Below are 17,935 nucleotides of genomic sequence, written 5' to 3'. Positions count from 1 at the left end.
AATACAGGCAGTTCCTACTTACAAACAGGTTCGGTTCCAGGAGATTGTTTGTAAGTTGCATTTGTTCGTAAGTTGACTCATATGTTATACATAGTGAAACATGGATTAATTATTTACTTTTTGGAAAACTCTGGATTTGGATTTCTAGTTTAAACAATTCTTGTTGTGGTTTTCAATGAGCGTACCGGTACATTGTCTGTACTATTATGCATTTCATGTTTGTTTTTGAATCTGTACAGTGCCACATAATATGTTGGTGCTTTCTAAATCAATAAAAATCATTTGGGACCTTGCCATGATTCAATAAACCTGCATATACAAATATATATTTTTAACATCTAGCAAGTGAAAAAAGAACTAAAAAGTAAGAAAAAAAGACGCCTCAAACTTAAAGTAAACCTGTAAGGTTTGCTACAGCCTATTTTGGATACTTACCTCTGGAAGGGGAAGCCTCTGACACTTGCCTCGGGAGAGGGAAGCCTCTGATAATTACCTCGGGATTGGGAAGCCTCTGATACTTACCTTGGGATTGGGAAGCCTCTGATACTTACCTCGGGATTGGGAAGCCTCTGATACTTACCTCGTATCCTACATTGATTCTGTATCCTACAGAGGCTTCCCCCTATCCTCCTCATCCAGACCGATCCATCAATGAGACCCCGAGGCATGGCTGCACCTTTCCAGCAGCGCAGATTTAGTCAGGCTGTGGCGGAAACCCGCTGAGCTCGATTGGGCCCATGTAGCTTGCTCATACCCAGTAGGATGTACCTGATCGGCCTTGGCTTTTCCCGCCAAACTTTGAGGGGGCCCGTACTACTGCGCATGCTATAGATGTGTCCCAGCATTGAAACAGGCTGGGACGGAGGATGGGGGAAGCCTCTGGAGGATTTAGAGGCTTACTGCTCCCAAGGTGAGTACCTTGTAGGGTCACTTTTTCTTTACAGGTACACTTTAAATTAGTATGTATTTTGAAGACTTTTTGCTTGCTGAAAAGGTATTTATGACTCAGATGCAATTATATCTACTATGAAAAAACTCAGGCGAAAAGTTTAATGAATCAGGCTCATGTAAGGGACAATGAGGACAACCAACATCTGCAGGACTGGAAAACAGGAAGCAGTGTGCAGAGAAGTGGTGGGAACAAATCCATTAGGAAAAAACTACCACCACCATACAGAGGACTATAGGTGATAATGAAACCCACGCTTGCCCTGAAGACAACATGTGCAGACCAAATACCCTATGTCACATTTACAGGGCCGGTTCCAACATCTCAAGATGTTTCCCATCCGCTATGAGAAGACTCCTTAATTACTGTAGCTTTTGAGGCATGTCAACACTGTTGCAATTCAGAAATATTAATTTCTCATAAACATGTTGGCTTCAGATGGAAAATGTACTTGCAGATTTTGTAACTGCAGCACTCTGTTAAAATGTACATTATTTATAAAGAAGACATTTTTTTTTATAGGCTGACTTGACTATATTGTTGAAGTGAACCTGAGGATCTGAGTAATATGGAGGCAGCCATATTTATTTCCTTTTAAACAATACCAGTTTCCTAGCAGCCCTGCTGATCTATTTGGCTTGGTTCTTCAATGCCATACACTTGGTAAACTCGTTGGCATTTGGAAAAGTCATGCAGGATCCAAACATGCGTTCTGTCGGAACGGACTGAATGGATCTGTTCTGAACAGACTAATGTGAAAGATCCTATTGCTTTTCATAGGATCCGTTCATATCTGTGCTTCGATCCATTCATCATGGACCAGTTTCCCCTGCTGAGAATAGTATTGCTGTGTGTATGCTGCTGCCTAGCTATGTTTGCATTTTAAAGTGAACCCGAGGTGAGAGTTATATGGAGCCATAATTATTTCCCTTTAAGCAATACCAGTTGCCTGGCAGCTCTGCTGATCCCCTGCCTCAAATACTTTCAGCCATAGCTGAAACCTTGAACACGAATAAGCAGATCAGGGTTTCTTTAATATTGATAGAACTGACAAGATTAGCTACATGCTTGTTTTTTGTGTTATTCAGACACTACTGCAGCCAAATAGAGCAGCAGGGTTGACGGGCAACTGGTATTGTTTAACAGGAAATAAATACGGCACCCTCCATATACCTCTCACCTCGGGTTCACTTTAAACGGCTTGCCCAAATCTACATGTACCAAAGTCCATATTACTCAGTAGGGATGTCATTGAGTTGGAAACAAATTTGAGAGGATTGCGAAACATGCTAATTATTGTGTACTGCGACACAGAATATGTTGGCGCCTTATGAATCAGTAATAATAATATTGATACAGAATTATGCTAATTATTGTAAAAATCTAAACTGTAAATGGACTAATGAAATCTTGCAGTGAAAGGGTTTGATTGGCCCTTTTTCAAATTGCATCGATTTGCAGTAACATTTGCATAATTTTGCATCAACTTGGAATTATTTGCAGAGTTCAAGTCAAGTAGAAAGTTGCCAGCGAGCAAAAACTCCTTACCAAATCCCTTTAGACCTCTGTGACAAAGGTGTATGGGGACACAAAAACTGCTAAAACCGTCAGTAGCAGACAAAAGTAGTTTGGTGCTTTTGGACATCTGTGTAGTATGGAAGCAAACATTTGCAAACGCCTACAGACGTCTGAAGCAGCCTAAGGGTTAAAAAGCTTTTTGCTTTTTAAGTGGTCTGAACTTATTGATTGGTCAGTGGGTGTAATAATGTCTTCATTTACACAAGGGCCGCATGGCAAGGGCAGACAAACAGCACACGAGTGGAAAATAAAGAAAACAAATAAAGACACACATGTATATCATTGTGTGTTTGTCTGTTTAATTTTCACTGACTTTAATAAACATATTTTCCCTATTTGGTGGTATAATAAATAAATGCCACATGGGCCAGAAATATTGTTTACGCACACGAGTGCGTAGGAACTGAAATATTTCTCTAAACACAATGAATGGAGAACAACTGACTAAAGAGTGAGAAGGAAAAACAAAAGATGAGTGGGATTCTTACACAACACACTAAGCTCTGCAATCAATACATTGAGATAGCAAATGCTTCCCGTGTCTTATAAGATGCAGCATATACAGGGCCGGATTAACTATAAGGCACTGTAGGCTTGTGCCTAAAAACGCCTGATGATGAAAAGGCGGCTCACTCCCCTCCTGGAGCGCCTCCCTCCCTTCTTCTCTGTGCAAAGTACTGATGAGAGTGTAAATGAGAGGTTACTCAGCCTGCTCTCGGCATTCCACTGACGATACTTACATTAAGCCGGGGGCACCTCTTGCTAATGAATACTGAGGGTATCTCTGGCTACCTAATACTTAAGGGCCCCTGTAGTTACCTACGCTAGGCATGGAAAGTAGGGGAGAGGTGACAGCTGGGCCAGCCAGCACACGTGGTGTAGTTCTGCTGGGGTTTGTAGGTTCGTAGATGGGGAAGTCTAGGGTGACAGAACATTTGTGCCTATAGGCTCCTGTGATGGAAATCCTGGCCTGAGCATATATATATATATATATATATATATATATATATATATATATATATATATAGCCACTATTTTTAACCATATATCTCTTAAACCAGTGCTTCTCAAAATTAATACCCCTTTTTTCACAGGTGATGTTTGTCAAGTACCCCCTATTCTGAACAATATTGCCTCAAGTACCCATTGACACATAAAGCTTTGTAAGGAGTACTATATGTTTGTGTACAAATGCTTTTCAAACATCTCTTTATGCTTTTAATTATAATTGCTTTAATCCCAAAACTTACTGTAATAGATTAACTTTGAGAAGTTCAAGAACCCCCAAAATCTATCCAAAGTATCCCTAGGAGTACATGTACCCCATGTTGAGACACTAGGCCACAAACAACACAAACATTTACCAAGGTCCAATTCCACAAATGTTTACTATGGCTTAGTTTCCAGGTGGCCATCCAACATTTGAAGACAGCACTCACACCCAAAACAAAGACGTTCTCATTTATAGGTTCCTACTAGTAAACTAGACACCATACTTGTTAGGAGTCTGGTATCACCTCAGTCACATGTGCTACATCGGCAAATGTTGGGGAGGAAAGTAGGCGAGAGTCTGGCCATGACTCCTCCTACAAATTCCTGTGCCAAATCCCAACAGAAATTGTGGTAGTCATACTCACACCCTTCCCCCATACACACACAAAAAACCCACTTGCCTTTATGAAACTGTGGGCCTTTCGTCAACAGGATTATAGTTGTTGTGACATAATGCACATCTTATGTTAATTTTATGGAAATGCATTAAGTCTTGAAAACAGACCAATCAACCAATAGCCATTTCAAAGCAGCTTATTTTTGTATAGAATTAATAAAATTAGTATGAATGTGAAATTCTTAGCATCTCCTTGACCATCTCTGTTAGAGAAGACCTATGACCGCTATTTTGGAAGCCAAGTTCTTGGCCTGCTAGAATACATGTGCTGCCATAGCAAAAACTCAATCTACCTGAAAAGGTACACAGAGAAGATGGTCAGTTCAAGCAAGATCAACATAAGATTTCATTTAAGATTTCCCTCCTTTGTGGCTGCTATTCAGACCTGCCCTAGCACTTTTGCTGGAAGGGTTGGAGAAGCTTTTAGCAAAGCCAGAAAGAGACTGCCACATCCTCTACAATGGCACTGATGAAAACACAAGGAAGAATGTATTATGCCTGCACTTCCATCACCGAAGGCATAGGCATAAAAACATTGGCCACCAGGGCTTAACCTGTTCTCATTACCTAAAGCAGCCATAACAGAGTGGTAAGTAATGTCGTTGCCAGTTTGGCCATACAGTTTTCATTTATTAAAGGGGCACTATGGCGAAAATTTGTAAAATTTAAAATATGTGCAAACATATACAAATAAGACGTTTTTTCCAGAGTAAAATGAGCCATAAATTACTTTTCTCCTATGTTGCGGTCACTTACAGTAGGTAGTAGAAATCTGACATTTTCGACAGGTTTTGGACTAGTCCATGTGTTCATGAGGGATTCTCAGGGATTTATTTATTCTCAAAAGCACTTAGTGAATGGCAGTTGCTCTTTCCAACTGCCAAAAACTGTAGCAAGCAGGGAAGCAGGCTAGCCTCATTGTTTAAATCATTTTTTAGGAAATATCTTTATAAAGAATAAAAGCCTTGCTGAGAATCCCCTATGAAGAGATGGACTAGTCAAACCCTGTTGCTTCTGTCAGATTTCTACTACCTACTGTAAGTGACAGCAATATAGGAGAAAAGTAATTTATGGCTCATTTTACTCTGGAAAAAAATGTACTTCTTATTTGTCTATGTTTGCACATATATTTAAAATTTTACAATTTTTTGCCATAGTGCCCCTTTAAGGTCCTACTCACAGTACATAAAGGAACACTTGGCCAAGTCATATACTGTACTTTAATGGAAATCAGCTGATCTTCTTTTGGGGCTCCTATTCCATCCCAGTATATATTCCTCACTCCCCAAGTCTTCTTGGGGTGCTTTGTGTTTAGAGTTCCTTGAAGTCCTAACAAATTTTTAAGAGAGTGACCCATCAATCTGCAGGAGATAGGAAGACCCGAGTGAGGACAGTTTTCCTCATCAGTACGACACTGTGGCTGTTGGTTCTGCAACAAATACCTGTGAGTAACTTTCATTCACAAAATATATATACCTGGTTCAGTAAAATACTACACTAGAAGGGGCTCGTGGTCTCTTTCTGGAAGGTCCTTGGAACCATGCCAGACATCTCCTACTACTTGGCCAAGTCAAGCCTTCATGTTTATAGAGCTATTGGCCAATGAAGATCCTCGATGTTGGCCAGATCATACCTCCATGTATGATCTATAGGTACCATTAGGCCGCCAATCCTATTTGCTTGATTAAGTCCATTCATGACTCCTTAAATGTCCTTGTACACAAGCTTCCTATGCATATTCTACGCACAAGCTCCTCTTGGCAGCTGTAGGCTTTGTTTTTGGCACTGCACCATTGTTCAAGTCTGCTGCTAAATTCTTTCAGCTGTGTTCATTATTCACTAAATAGAGCAGATTACTAGACAAGTGTGAATGGATCAAACAGAAAAACATAATTGTCTGATTAAATGATGCATATCCTCTAATCCTCCTTTTCCCGACCAACCGGCTTTCATCTTATTTTAATTTGTCACTTGTGGAGTCGCAACCCTGCACTCTGATTTCACAGCCAAAAGGACAAAGAGCAGAGGAATTGTCATTACTCAATTTAAAAAAAAAAAAAAAGAAATTCGGCATAAGGTATAAAATATTCCAGAAAAAAATGGAGAGAAAGGAGTTATTTTAAAATATATATATTTTAGAACACAGGTACTGTATATTCTAGTGTATAAGACTACTTTTTAACCCAGGAAAATCTTCTCAAAAGTCGGGGGTTGTCTTATAGGGCGGGTGCTGAAACTTCGAGCCGGACTGGAGAATATGCGGTTGCTGCATACGGTGCAGGGAGCTCAAAAAACGTTTGCGACTGCATTCCCACCGTATGTGGCAACCGTATGAAATTAGCAAGGGCGGTACTGTTCAGGTATGGTAGAAGAAAATCCACTCACCAGGATTCCTGAAAAGAAGTGACTTAACGCGGTCCCGATGATGAGGTGAGAGGGCACCTCACTGGGAAGGTGTAAGTGAAGGGCGGAGCAAGCTGCAGGCATCCGAGACGCCAGGGGTATAGAAAAAAAAAAGAGAGAGAGCGGCGTTGTGCACAGAAAAAACATGCCTCTTTCACCCATCTGGCCTGTCCTTGTATCCTATTACCGTACCTCCTTCTCTGCCTCTCAGATCTCACTCCTGAGGACTGCAGTGAAGCGGTGCCTGCGTGCATATGCGAGATCTTAGAGGCAGAGAAGGAGGAAATAGTATACAAGGGCGGGCCAGATGGGTGAAAGAGGCATCTTTACGCTACCACTCTGATAGTCTTGGAGACAGGGATAGCTGACCAATCCAAGCAGGCTTAATATACAACCAGCCAATTGCCAGTAAGGTACATCGCTTGCCGCGATTGGTTGGTTGTTGTATACTGGGTACCACATACAGTACAGCACCAGTATCTGTACTTGTTTATACAGTATAGCACCAGTACATACAGTACAGTATACAAATGTCCAAGAGTCAAGAGGGGTAGTCTTATAGGGCGAGTATATGCCGAAATGAATATTTTAACTGGAAAATTTGGGGGTCATCTTATACGCCGGAATATACGGTACATTTCCTCTTTCGAAAGGTAGACTGGCCCACTCTTTGACCCCTAAACAAACTGATCCAACTCTGTTAGATTTAAATTTACTTGTACGCATGATCCCAGCATTAGAGAATTCATCATTTTTACAGATACTTAAAGTGTACCTGAAGGGAAAAAAAGTGCCCGTAAGGGGTACTTACGTCGGAGAGGGGAAGCTTCTGGATCCTAAAGAGGCTTCCCTTACCCCGCAGGCCCTTTCCAGCACTAAGACCCCTGAAAAAGAGCTAATTGACAGCTCACGCATGCCCACTAGCACAGGCCTGCTTAAGCTCCAGTGGAAAAAGCTGGCTCTGTGCTACCGAGCAAGCGCAAGTCATCTGCGCCTGATCAGTAGCATATTTTCTGCCTGAACCCAAGCAGGTCAGTGCTACTGCACAGGTACAGTGTGGCCGTGCTTCAGGGGTCTGGTTGCTGGATTGGGTTAGCTTAGTTTTTTTTAAGGCCCTGGATGTCTGATGCAGCAAAACAGCCAAGAAACATCTCCAAACAAATCTTGTGCAAATAAAGTGCAGAATTGGAGCTCAAACGACCAAACAGATTTAATTATCTGGATGGTTAAGAAAAGTAATTGTTAAAAGGTTAGTGAATTGCGTGAGCCAGACAGGTACAGCACCCACCGTAAAAATGTATCTTAAATAAAACCGGAGATGGGTGCAACTTTTTTTACGTTTCTGCCGTGGATGTGTGGACATAACTGCAATTCACTAACCTTACAGCAAACACACTTGGCTGCCTGAAGATTTGGGGTTAAAACTAAAAAAAAAGCTAAAGAAAAACTACACAGGACTACCGCATAACAACTTCTGCTGGTGCTAACAAGGGTTACCCAATCACTCAACGTAAAAACTCATTAGAGGCACCCAAATAAGAGATTGGAACTTTACAGTAAGTACAGTACTATGGATGGGGCTTCATTTTTGCCCATGGCTTAATTTTACCTAAAACTAGACATCTGGACATGATATACCGTCCTTCTCCCTCCTTCTGTGCTGCTTATCATTGGTTGACTGTTTAGTTTAACTGCTAGTTTGGCAGATAGATGGAAAGCCTCATCTAAAAACATGTTCTGACCATAAACATTTTACTGTAATAATTTTTTAGTATGCTTGGCTCTACAAGGTAACAAACTGCAGCTCCAAATTTCCCAATATTACCAATGTGCATCTGTAGGCATACCTCTGGATATTTGACTTTGTACATAAATTGTGATAAAGAGGGTTTCTTACCAGATAGATCACTGCTCTCAATACGCTTTAGATCTGCATCCACCCAGAATAATTTTCCAAGCTTGTTGTCAACAACCAGCGCAACAGGTCTGATGAGGCCGGTGGTGAAGAGGACCTCTCTCTCTGTTCCATCTAGAGCGGCTCTTTCAATCTTTGGAGACCTCTCTTGCATGTTTGTGAAATACATGTACCTACAAAAGGACAACAACAACAAAAAATCAAGCACGGTAGCTCAGCTACCTAACTAAGCAACCTTTTCACCAGCCATGGTACCGTATATCACCATGGATAAAAACAAAAGGCTATAAGCATATTGATGGCTATAAGCAGTTTGAGAAGGAGGTGTATACTCAAAACAGCAGTCTGTCACTGCTGCCTTTTCTTATGGAATAAAAGAGCTATATTTGCAGACAGCTGTGCCAGTCTCTTATGTGGACTGTATCACCATGGATAGGCTGACCTATTGACACCCAATGCAAGCTCTGCATGGAGGGGCAATGGTGGTTGGCCAATCAGCGGCTTATAGCGTTTGGTGTATTTTTTTTTAGGTCAAAAGTGAGTGTGTGCTGTGTGTGCGAGGGGGCTTATCCGCGTGTATATATGGTAAGTCTTTGGCCTAGTGCAGAATTTATCACACTATAGCATGTACTTCCTTACTATATAACTAGTTTTATATAATTAATAATATATGTGGTGTGAGAGTGAGTGTGTGTGTGTGTGTGTGTGTGTGTGTGTGTGTGTGTGTGTGTGTGTGTGTGTGTGTGTGTGTGTGTGTGTGTGTGTGTGTGTGTGTGTGTGTGTGTGTGTGTGTGTGTGTGTGTGTGTGTGTGTGTGTGTGTGTGTGTGTGTGTGTGTGTGTATGTATGTATGTATGTATATATATATATATATATATATATATATATATATATATATATATATATGACGGTGTTGTTCAAATAATTAGGGGCACTCTTTACAAGCCTGTCAAACGTTTCTTTATGGTTTTAACTATAAATATGTATCCATGGTTGCTACATGCTATGTTGTATCATTGTGTTAATTTAAAGAGTAGCTTTTTTTTTTTTTACATGAATCAGTCAGTGTTTGCTCATTGTAAACCTCATTGTAAACCCTGATTTCCATGGCTAAATTCATCACAGGTGCTGGTAAGGTGTACTTTTCCCCATTTGTTGACCGGAAAAAATCAGTTACTCTTCCAGAGTGTTCTGGGAAGAAGGGAAAATGACATCACAGCCATAGCTACATCAGAGATGAAGAAGCATTTCTGCTGCTTAAACCAGGACAACCCTCATTAGGTCTCAGAATGTTCTAAGCATGGTCTGGAACCAATCTAAGTCTTTTTTCACACTATCTGATGCATTTATGTGTTCTTTAACACGCTTTAGTGATACTATGCACCACAGTGTCTGTTACAATGCCAGTGTTTTCAGCCACAATTCATTAGAGGGGAAAATGCATGCCTTGTCCGCAAAAATGTCCTTAGTAACCACATATCAATGCATTACTGCACTGTGAATGGTTGTAAGAAAGTCTAAGGACTGTCCTGTCACCTCGCATATAGGGCTTGATTCACTAAACCTGATAACTCATATCACGTTCGTTTTCACGCGTGTTTTTGCACTTGCGAATTTTCACGTGAAACCGGCCGCCGTGATATGAATTATCACAGTTTAGTGAATCAAGCCCGAAATGTGCAGTGCGTCAAAACTGACAGCAACACGCAAACGGTTTAGTGGATCAAGTCCATAGTGTGAACCAATCCTTAGGAAATTCCAATGAATCTATGGTTACAAGTGGTGTGTGTGTGTGTGTGTGTGTGTGTGTGGTGTGTGAGAGTGAGTGGTGTGTGTGTGTGGGGGGGGTGTGAGTGGTGTGTGAGAGTGAGTGGTGTGTGTTGTGTGTGTGTGGTGTGTGAGAGTGAGTGGTGTGTGTGTGGGGGTGTGAGTGGTGTTTGTGTGTGTGTGTGTGTGTGGTGTGTGAGAGTGAGTGGTGTGTGTGTGGGGGGGGTGTGAGTGGTGTGTGTGTGAGTGGTGTGTGAGTGGTGTGTGAGAGTGAGTGGTGTGTGTTGTGTGTGTGTGGTGTGTGAGAGTGAGTGGTGTGTGTGTTTGTGTGTGTGTGGTGTGTGAGAGTGAGTGGTGTGTGTGTGTGGGGGTGTGAGTGGTGTTTGTGTGTGTTTGTTTGTTTGTGTGTGTGTGTGTGTGGTGTGTGAGAGTGAGTGGTGTGTGTGTTTGTGTGTTTGTTTGTGTGTGGTGTGTGAGAGTGAGTGGTGTGTGTGTGTGGGGGTGTGAGTGGTGTTTGTGTGTGTTTGTTTGTTTGTGTGTGTGTGTGTGTGTGTGGTGTGTGAGAGTGAGTGGTGTGTGTGTTTGTGTGTTTGTTTGTGTGTGGTGTGTGAGAGTGAGTGGTGTGTGTGTGTGGGGGTGTGAGTGGTGTTTGTGTGTTTGTTTGTGTGTGTGTGTGTGTGGTGTGTGAGAGTGAGTGGTGTGTGTGTTTGTGTGTTTGTTTGTGTGTGGTGTGTGAGAGTGAGTGGTGTGTGTGTGTGGGGGGTGTGAGTGGTGTGTGTGTGTGTGTGTGTGAAATCCCAGGCAAACACAAGGATAATATACAACCTCCATACAGGCCATGTCCTGGCTGGGGTGCAGTTTGCTTATAACAGCAAAACTGACAGCAACACGCATAATGTGAACCAATCCTTAGGAAATTCCAATGAATCTACCATTATATGGTTATAAGGCTGGGGTGCAGCTAGTCTATATCAGGTTCCTGTAACAGACATGACAAGGCTTCAGTACATCTACACCAGTGACAGCAATAGCATCTCCACCACAAGAGCAAAACTCCCATGTGCTGCCTGTGGCCACATCAAATTCATGTAGAGGTGACAACAAGCTGAGTGAGCTGATATGTATCTTGTGTTATAACTGCTCCAGCCAACTGACATTCAGTGACTTTCTGCTCATTATGTTATCATATAAAACCCACTAGCAGCTGTTACGGCCACTCCTGTGACATCACTTCTAATCAGGCAGATACTGTATACCTGGAGATATGGGGGGAGGGGGTTGCTTCTGGCAATACTCACCCGGACAGCCGCTGGGATCTTTAGCCCTGCCACTGATGGGGTCACAGGTTCACGAAAACAATGGCCAATTTCTTTTATTTTACAGACGATACTGGCTCAGCGCTGTAAGTCAGCACAGTGTTGGGTTACGTGGAGAATTCCCAACTATGAAGGGAGGTATGTGTAGCCTAGACAAACATTGGCCCGGGGCACCCTGTGTTCTGCTGTGGATACGGCACTCCATCTAAACGCACAACGCTGAACTGTCACCAAAATATTCCCATCTATTTCTGCACAGCGAGGTTATGGCCCGACTGCAGTCTGCAGAACTCCCTGGTGCACAGCCGTGCTGATATCTCATCCCAACACTGCAGACATGATGTCTGGAAAAGCACTGTTAGTGGAACCATATTAAATCAGCACAATTCGCAAAACAAACGCCTGCAGGCTTTGTCAGATTTTTTTTTCCATTTTTTCAAGCCATTTGTTTTAAACAGCAAAGACCATAAAAAGTAAAATTCAGGTATGTTAGGGAATCTGAAGTGAAAATAAACTTATGAGATAATGACTTGTATGTGTAGTACAGCTAAGAAATAGAGCATTAGTAGCGAAGATATGAGTCTCACATTGGTTCCAGTGCAGGAAGGCCTGGAACCCACTAGAGCGATTTTGTGAGCGTTTAGTAAGCGATTCAAACCGCTAGAGATTTCCCTAAACGCTCAGCTAATGTTAATGGATGGGCCAAATTCCACTGGAGCGATTGCAATTACCAAATCACAAAACGCAGGACATGCAGCATTTTTAGCGTTTCTGCAATGTAAAGTATATAAACACTGGCATAATCGCTCATCAAAATCTACACAGAGCAATTTTGCTCGCGTTTTTAAGTTACTGCACACTGTTAAATAATTCAAACTAATTGAAAGGACCAATCACTAATCGCTACACAACCGCTGGAAAGCAGAATACACTTTTTAAAATCGCTGCCAAAAACGCTCATGAAATCGCTTACAAAACGCTCACAGAAAGCACTAGCGATTGAGTTTTGTAGTGGGATCCAGGTCGAAGAGTTAAAAAACTTCACTTGTTATCTATGCAAAAGAGCTTCTCTGAGCTCTCACCGTGCTGTTTTCTGAAGCACTTATACATCAAAGAAACAGAGAGAGGCAGCTTCAGATAAGGTTTTACTGCAGGGGAGTTGAAAGGGTCATTAGCTCTGCTCTGTTTCATAGTTTAAAATAGAGAGTGTAGTTTGTAAATTGTAAATATGACAGTATGATGCAATATTATGAAAAAAGCTATATACCAGAAAATAAAAACACGAGACTCTTTTCTTTGCTACTAATGTTCTATTAATTATCCGTACTACATGTACAATTCATTATATCATAAGGTGTTTTTTTTTTTCGCTTCAGTGTCACTTTAATAGTAACGGGACTGTTTTTGTGCAGTTGTGATCTGAAAATCGATCCCGATGTTGATCGTGAGCATGTTGGACATGTCAAAAACTATCCTTTAGACCACTTGATCTATCTGACGGTAAATTGGAGAGTGTGTACCAAGCATGAAGGAAATAAACGTTTCCAGCAGTCTCTGGCCCCTTAAAGAGGGGCAGCACGGTGGCGTAGTGGTTAGCTCTCTCGCCTTGCAGCACTGGGTCCCTGGTTCGAGTCCCAGCCAGGGCACTATCTGCAAAGAGTTTGTATGTTCTCTCCGTGTCTGCGTGGGTTTCCTCCGGGCACTCCGGTTTCCTCCCACATTCCAAAAACATACGGATAAGTTAATTGGCTCCCCCTAAAATTGGCCGTAGACTACAGTACTTACACTACATAATATAGACATATGGCAATGGTAGGGATTAGATAGATTGTGAGCTCCTTTGAGGGACAGTTAGTGACAAGATATATATATATATACACTGTACAGCGCTGCGTAATATGTGGGCGCTATATAAATACTTAATAATAATAATAATAAAGAGAATCTGTATTGTTAAAATCGCACAAAAGTAAACATACCAGTGCGTTAGGGGACATCTCCTATTACCCTCTGTCACAATTTCGCCGCTCCTTGACGCATTAAAAGTGGTTAAAAACAGTTTTAAAAAGTTTGTTTATAAACAAACAAAATGGCCACCAAAACAGGAAGTAGGTTGATGTACAGTATGTCCACACATAGAAAATACATTCATACACAAGCAGGCTGTATACATCCTTCCTTTTGTATCTCAAGAGATCATTATACACAGGCAGTGTGCATAGAGGGGCCAGGAGGGGGGAGATGCATCACAGAACCACAACACTGAAGAACTTGGCAGCCTTCCAGACACAGGCTGACAAGTCTGACAAGAGAGAGATAAGTTGATTTATTACAGAGATGGTGATAGTAGAACGTGCTGCAGTAAGCCAGAACACATTAGAATAGCTTTTGGAAATTGTAGGATGATAAAAAACAGGATGCAATTTTTGTTACGGAGTCTCTTTAAGGACCAGAGACTCCTGGTACAAAAAACGAGGCTCACCGACGTCACGCCACACGGACCCTCCTCTCTACCATCACCGAAGCCCACTAACTCTGCCAGCAGAGCTTCGAGAGTCGGTCAGGAGCCAATTTCAATGGCTGCTGAACCTGTGATCACTGTTAGCAAGTGTAGTATCCAAAAGTCAAAACAAAACGAAAGGTTGATCTGCTGCTGGTGAACCTCTTGCCCTCGCCCTCCCCTTCTCTTTTGGGAGCTAAAGCTACATACACACCACCCGACAGGTCCAGTGACGTCCCCTTAACGACGGTTGTTAAGCGACGCCTCTTCCTGCTCGTGACGTCATGAGAAGTTACATGATGGGCACAAATGAGAAGTGCTGTGGCATCGGGATCCGCCGTGACGGTCGTTATTGTCGCACGATGCTAAGCGTCATTTGCGTGATTGTGCGCCTGTACCCATGTCGCAAGAGCGGTAAACGAGCGATAGTCGCTCAGAAAATCATTGGTAAAACCGCAACGTGGGTACATAGCTTAAGTTAATAATTCTTGGTAAGTTCTAGGCATAGATTTCTGATTGGATCATTATTCTTTGTGTAAAGGAGGAACTCATGCTAATGTAGACTATGACTTGATGTGATTACATTTGATAGAACAATGAATGTTAACTGAATGTGACCATTCCTATACCTAGTTATATACGAGGCATGCCCAATCTCTGTACTGCTGTACAGTTTTCCTGTTTTGTGTTTTATTATGCAATTTAAAAACTATTGTTAAAATGAATAAATAAAAAACAACAGACGGGTTTAATAAGCGAAAAAATAAATTGTTTAAATTGTAAAACAGTTGGCTTGTGTGTTTGTGTAGTATCCTCTATGGACTGCACGTCCTGGCCTAACAATTAGACTGTATTTCAAGAAGATACGTGGACACATATTTGCCATTTTCCTGTTTAAGTAACAAGAGCACGCATTTTTTTAATTAAGTAACCAAAACAATTAGCCTTATTGTGTTACACATAAAAATAACGTGAGCAACAGGATATTAAATCTACAAAGCTCAGTGTGTTTAACAAATGTGTTTAAAAGACGGCCAAATTACAAATGTCACATGTGTGTGAAGCATTATTTTCCCTCACATTGACAAAGCCAGCTGAAATGTCATTAATCACTTGAATGGGGATTCCAGCTCGTATCATGCTTTCTGGCAATGCACAAATGCAATAATTGCCCAAGTTCAGGCATTGTGTTCTTTTATTTGTGTGTTTAACAAAATGTTATTTCTACTTAATTAAATAAAGCTTTGTTGAAAAAAAAATACATTGAGTGTAAGCATAGAGGTGTGGCTTTAGCAAAGGGAGCAATCACTCCCCCTCCTGAATACCTGTGTGACTGTAGGTGGGGGGTGGTTCTTAGGCTGAATGGATTTGTGCAGGCATCTGTCAGCTGCTAAGGATTTATGAACTGAAGTGAATTTTACAGGTACACAAGTTAGAGACCTGAGAATTCTAAGCTAAGCCTGTGCTGAAAATGCATAGCATGAGTTTGACCTTAAGTGAAAACTGCTTGTGAAAGCTATAGTTATTTCCAGAGCTATTGCTGCTGAAAAAATGTGCAAACAACACTTGCGGTTCAAGCAATGCTTAATAGATTTCCGCTGAAATCTACTGTGGTTGAGCTTGCTGCATAGGAACCAAATCAATATCAGATCATAATATGACAGCTTTTTTTCCTTTTAAATAAATGCACATTGCTTGGCTGTGTTGCTGATCCTCTTCCTCCGATACTTTCAGCCATAGACCCTGAACAAGCATGCAGATCAGATGCCTATGAAGAATCTGATAAGATGAGCTGCATGCTTGTTTCAGGTGTGTGATTCAGACACCACTGACCAGAAAGATCAGCAGGACTGCCAGGCAACTGGTATTGTTTAAAAGGAAATAAATATGGCAGCATCCATAGGTCTCACACATTTGGTTCCTTTCAACATTCCAAACTTTATCGCCTAGCAAACCACTATGAGTAAAGTTCAAACATTCAGGACGTCTTTGGCTGCATGCTTCCTCCAGGTTGCTATGGGCCTGAAGCACAAAGTAGCGGTAAATTTACTGTGCGCAGGCAGCACATAAGCGCGTTACTGGGGTAATGCTTGCGTTGCTATGGTAACACGCAGTACATTGTGTGCGCTAATAGGGTGACGCACACTGGTACAATTGCCATGCACTGCCTGTGCACTGCACACTTACTACCCCCTTTCTGCATCAGGCCATATGTCTATCCTCATGGGTTAATCCTAATGGTTTCCCTATCAGTGTTTCAAGATGCGACTGGATAAAACTATAGATAAAAATAGAAATTCCTTCAGCAAGCCATTTACAAACACATCCCCGGCCCTTTGTCAGCTGGACTACACATGGTTTCCATTCTACCCACTTGTTTACTTCTCCACAGGGACTTCACTGGCATATTTAAGAAAACAATTTAAGTTCCATATGTCTCTCCCTGACAATCATAGAGGAAGACAGGGGAAGGTTATGGCTTCTCATAACTTATGTTTTAAACCTGCCATATTCAATTTGTAACAGGCACATAGGAGGCAGAGGCTTATTTTTTCAGTTCACAGATGAATTACGGTACTTTGGGTTATTTTACATACATGGAAAGTCTACATCGCCAGGTTGCTGCTAGGCAAATCTGCTTAAAGTGGATCCGAGATACACTTTTACTAATTGCATAATTGTGTTCCTTACATATAGTTTATAGAGCATTCCTCAAGCCAAATACTTTTTTTTATGGTTTTAATACCCTTATTCCCTATAAACTAAACAAGCCTCGCCCACAGCTACTCCAGTGCCTAGGCACTCTGAGACCCATGTAGCAACGGCTTGTGGGAGCTCAGTCTGGGCAGGGGGAGGAGAAGGTAACTAGCCAGAGATTTTAGGGGCAGAGGGGAGGAGAGAGGAGGAGAGGGGAGTGAAGTTTTCACAGGCTGAGGGCTGGAGATGCAGAGCAGCTTGCCTGTGTGTAATGATCACAAGCAGAACGTGGCTGCTGTCATTGTATCACAGGAAGAAATAATCATCTATTGTTGAAGCTGTGTGCAGCTAGATTTGCTGTGCAAACTATCTAAACTTTAGATAAGATATATAGACAAGTTACTTGTTATAGTTAGTTTTTCCATCCTGGATCCGCTTTAAAGCAGCAGGGTCAGCCATACTATGCCAGGGGAAAAAACACATATACAAGTAGATAACTACTTGTTCTACTTACATAACACATGTATTGTACTGTCTGCATTTTTTATTTCAGTGAATTTTATATAGTGAATAAAGAGAATTCTGTTCCTGGCATTTATTACCTTGATTCCTTCTGACTGAAGCTAATCCTGATGTCATTTCCTCCCTTACTTTCTTTCCTCTTAGAACCTGCACTGCCATAGCTAGCTTGCTTTGTAAAAATATGAGCACAGCATGGATCAGATTTTAGCAGCTTAACATTAAACTGCCCAGGGAGGAGCGGGAATTTGGGAGGGGAGATGACAAGCTTCCTTCTAGTTGGCAATGGCAAAAATAGAGCCAGACAGACTGAGATAAGATTCAGAAACATTTCTGATTAGATTGGAGTGCTTGCGGGGTGAGGTTGCAGGCTGCATAATGAACACAGTGCAGTGGGTAAATGGAATTAGATTTTGTGGCTGACAATCCCTCTTTAAGCCAGCAATTATAAGGTTGAATAGCAAATACTGCAAGACGCCCACAGCTAGTAAAAACCATTTTCAAATCTTGACAGTCTGCAGTAGCTCTCGCATAGACTTGTGACATGCAAAAAGAAAGGAAGAAATGGTGATCTGGAGTCTACAGCTACCATGTTGGCTTGTAAGACAGAAATACGTGAAAGT

General features: G+C 41.7%; 1 protein-coding gene across 1 annotated transcript in view; it reads right to left on the bottom strand.

The window, feature by feature from the left end:
• Window positions 1-17,935, bottom strand: part of LRP5 (LDL receptor related protein 5) — a 246,308-nt gene that overhangs the window by 40,557 nt on the left and 187,816 nt on the right. The window contains exon 15 of the mRNA XM_068260971.1: window positions 8,497-8,687. Coding sequence (XP_068117072.1) covers window positions 8,497-8,687 — 191 coding nt within the window. The remainder of the gene's footprint in view (window positions 1-8,496; window positions 8,688-17,935) is intronic.

Source organism: Hyperolius riggenbachi, chromosome 11 (assembly GCF_040937935.1).
Source record: "Hyperolius riggenbachi isolate aHypRig1 chromosome 11, aHypRig1.pri, whole genome shotgun sequence".
Taxonomy (NCBI): domain Eukaryota; kingdom Metazoa; phylum Chordata; class Amphibia; order Anura; family Hyperoliidae; genus Hyperolius; species Hyperolius riggenbachi.
Note: the sequence above shows the minus strand (reverse complement) of the source record. Positions and strands in the feature narration are given on the sequence as shown.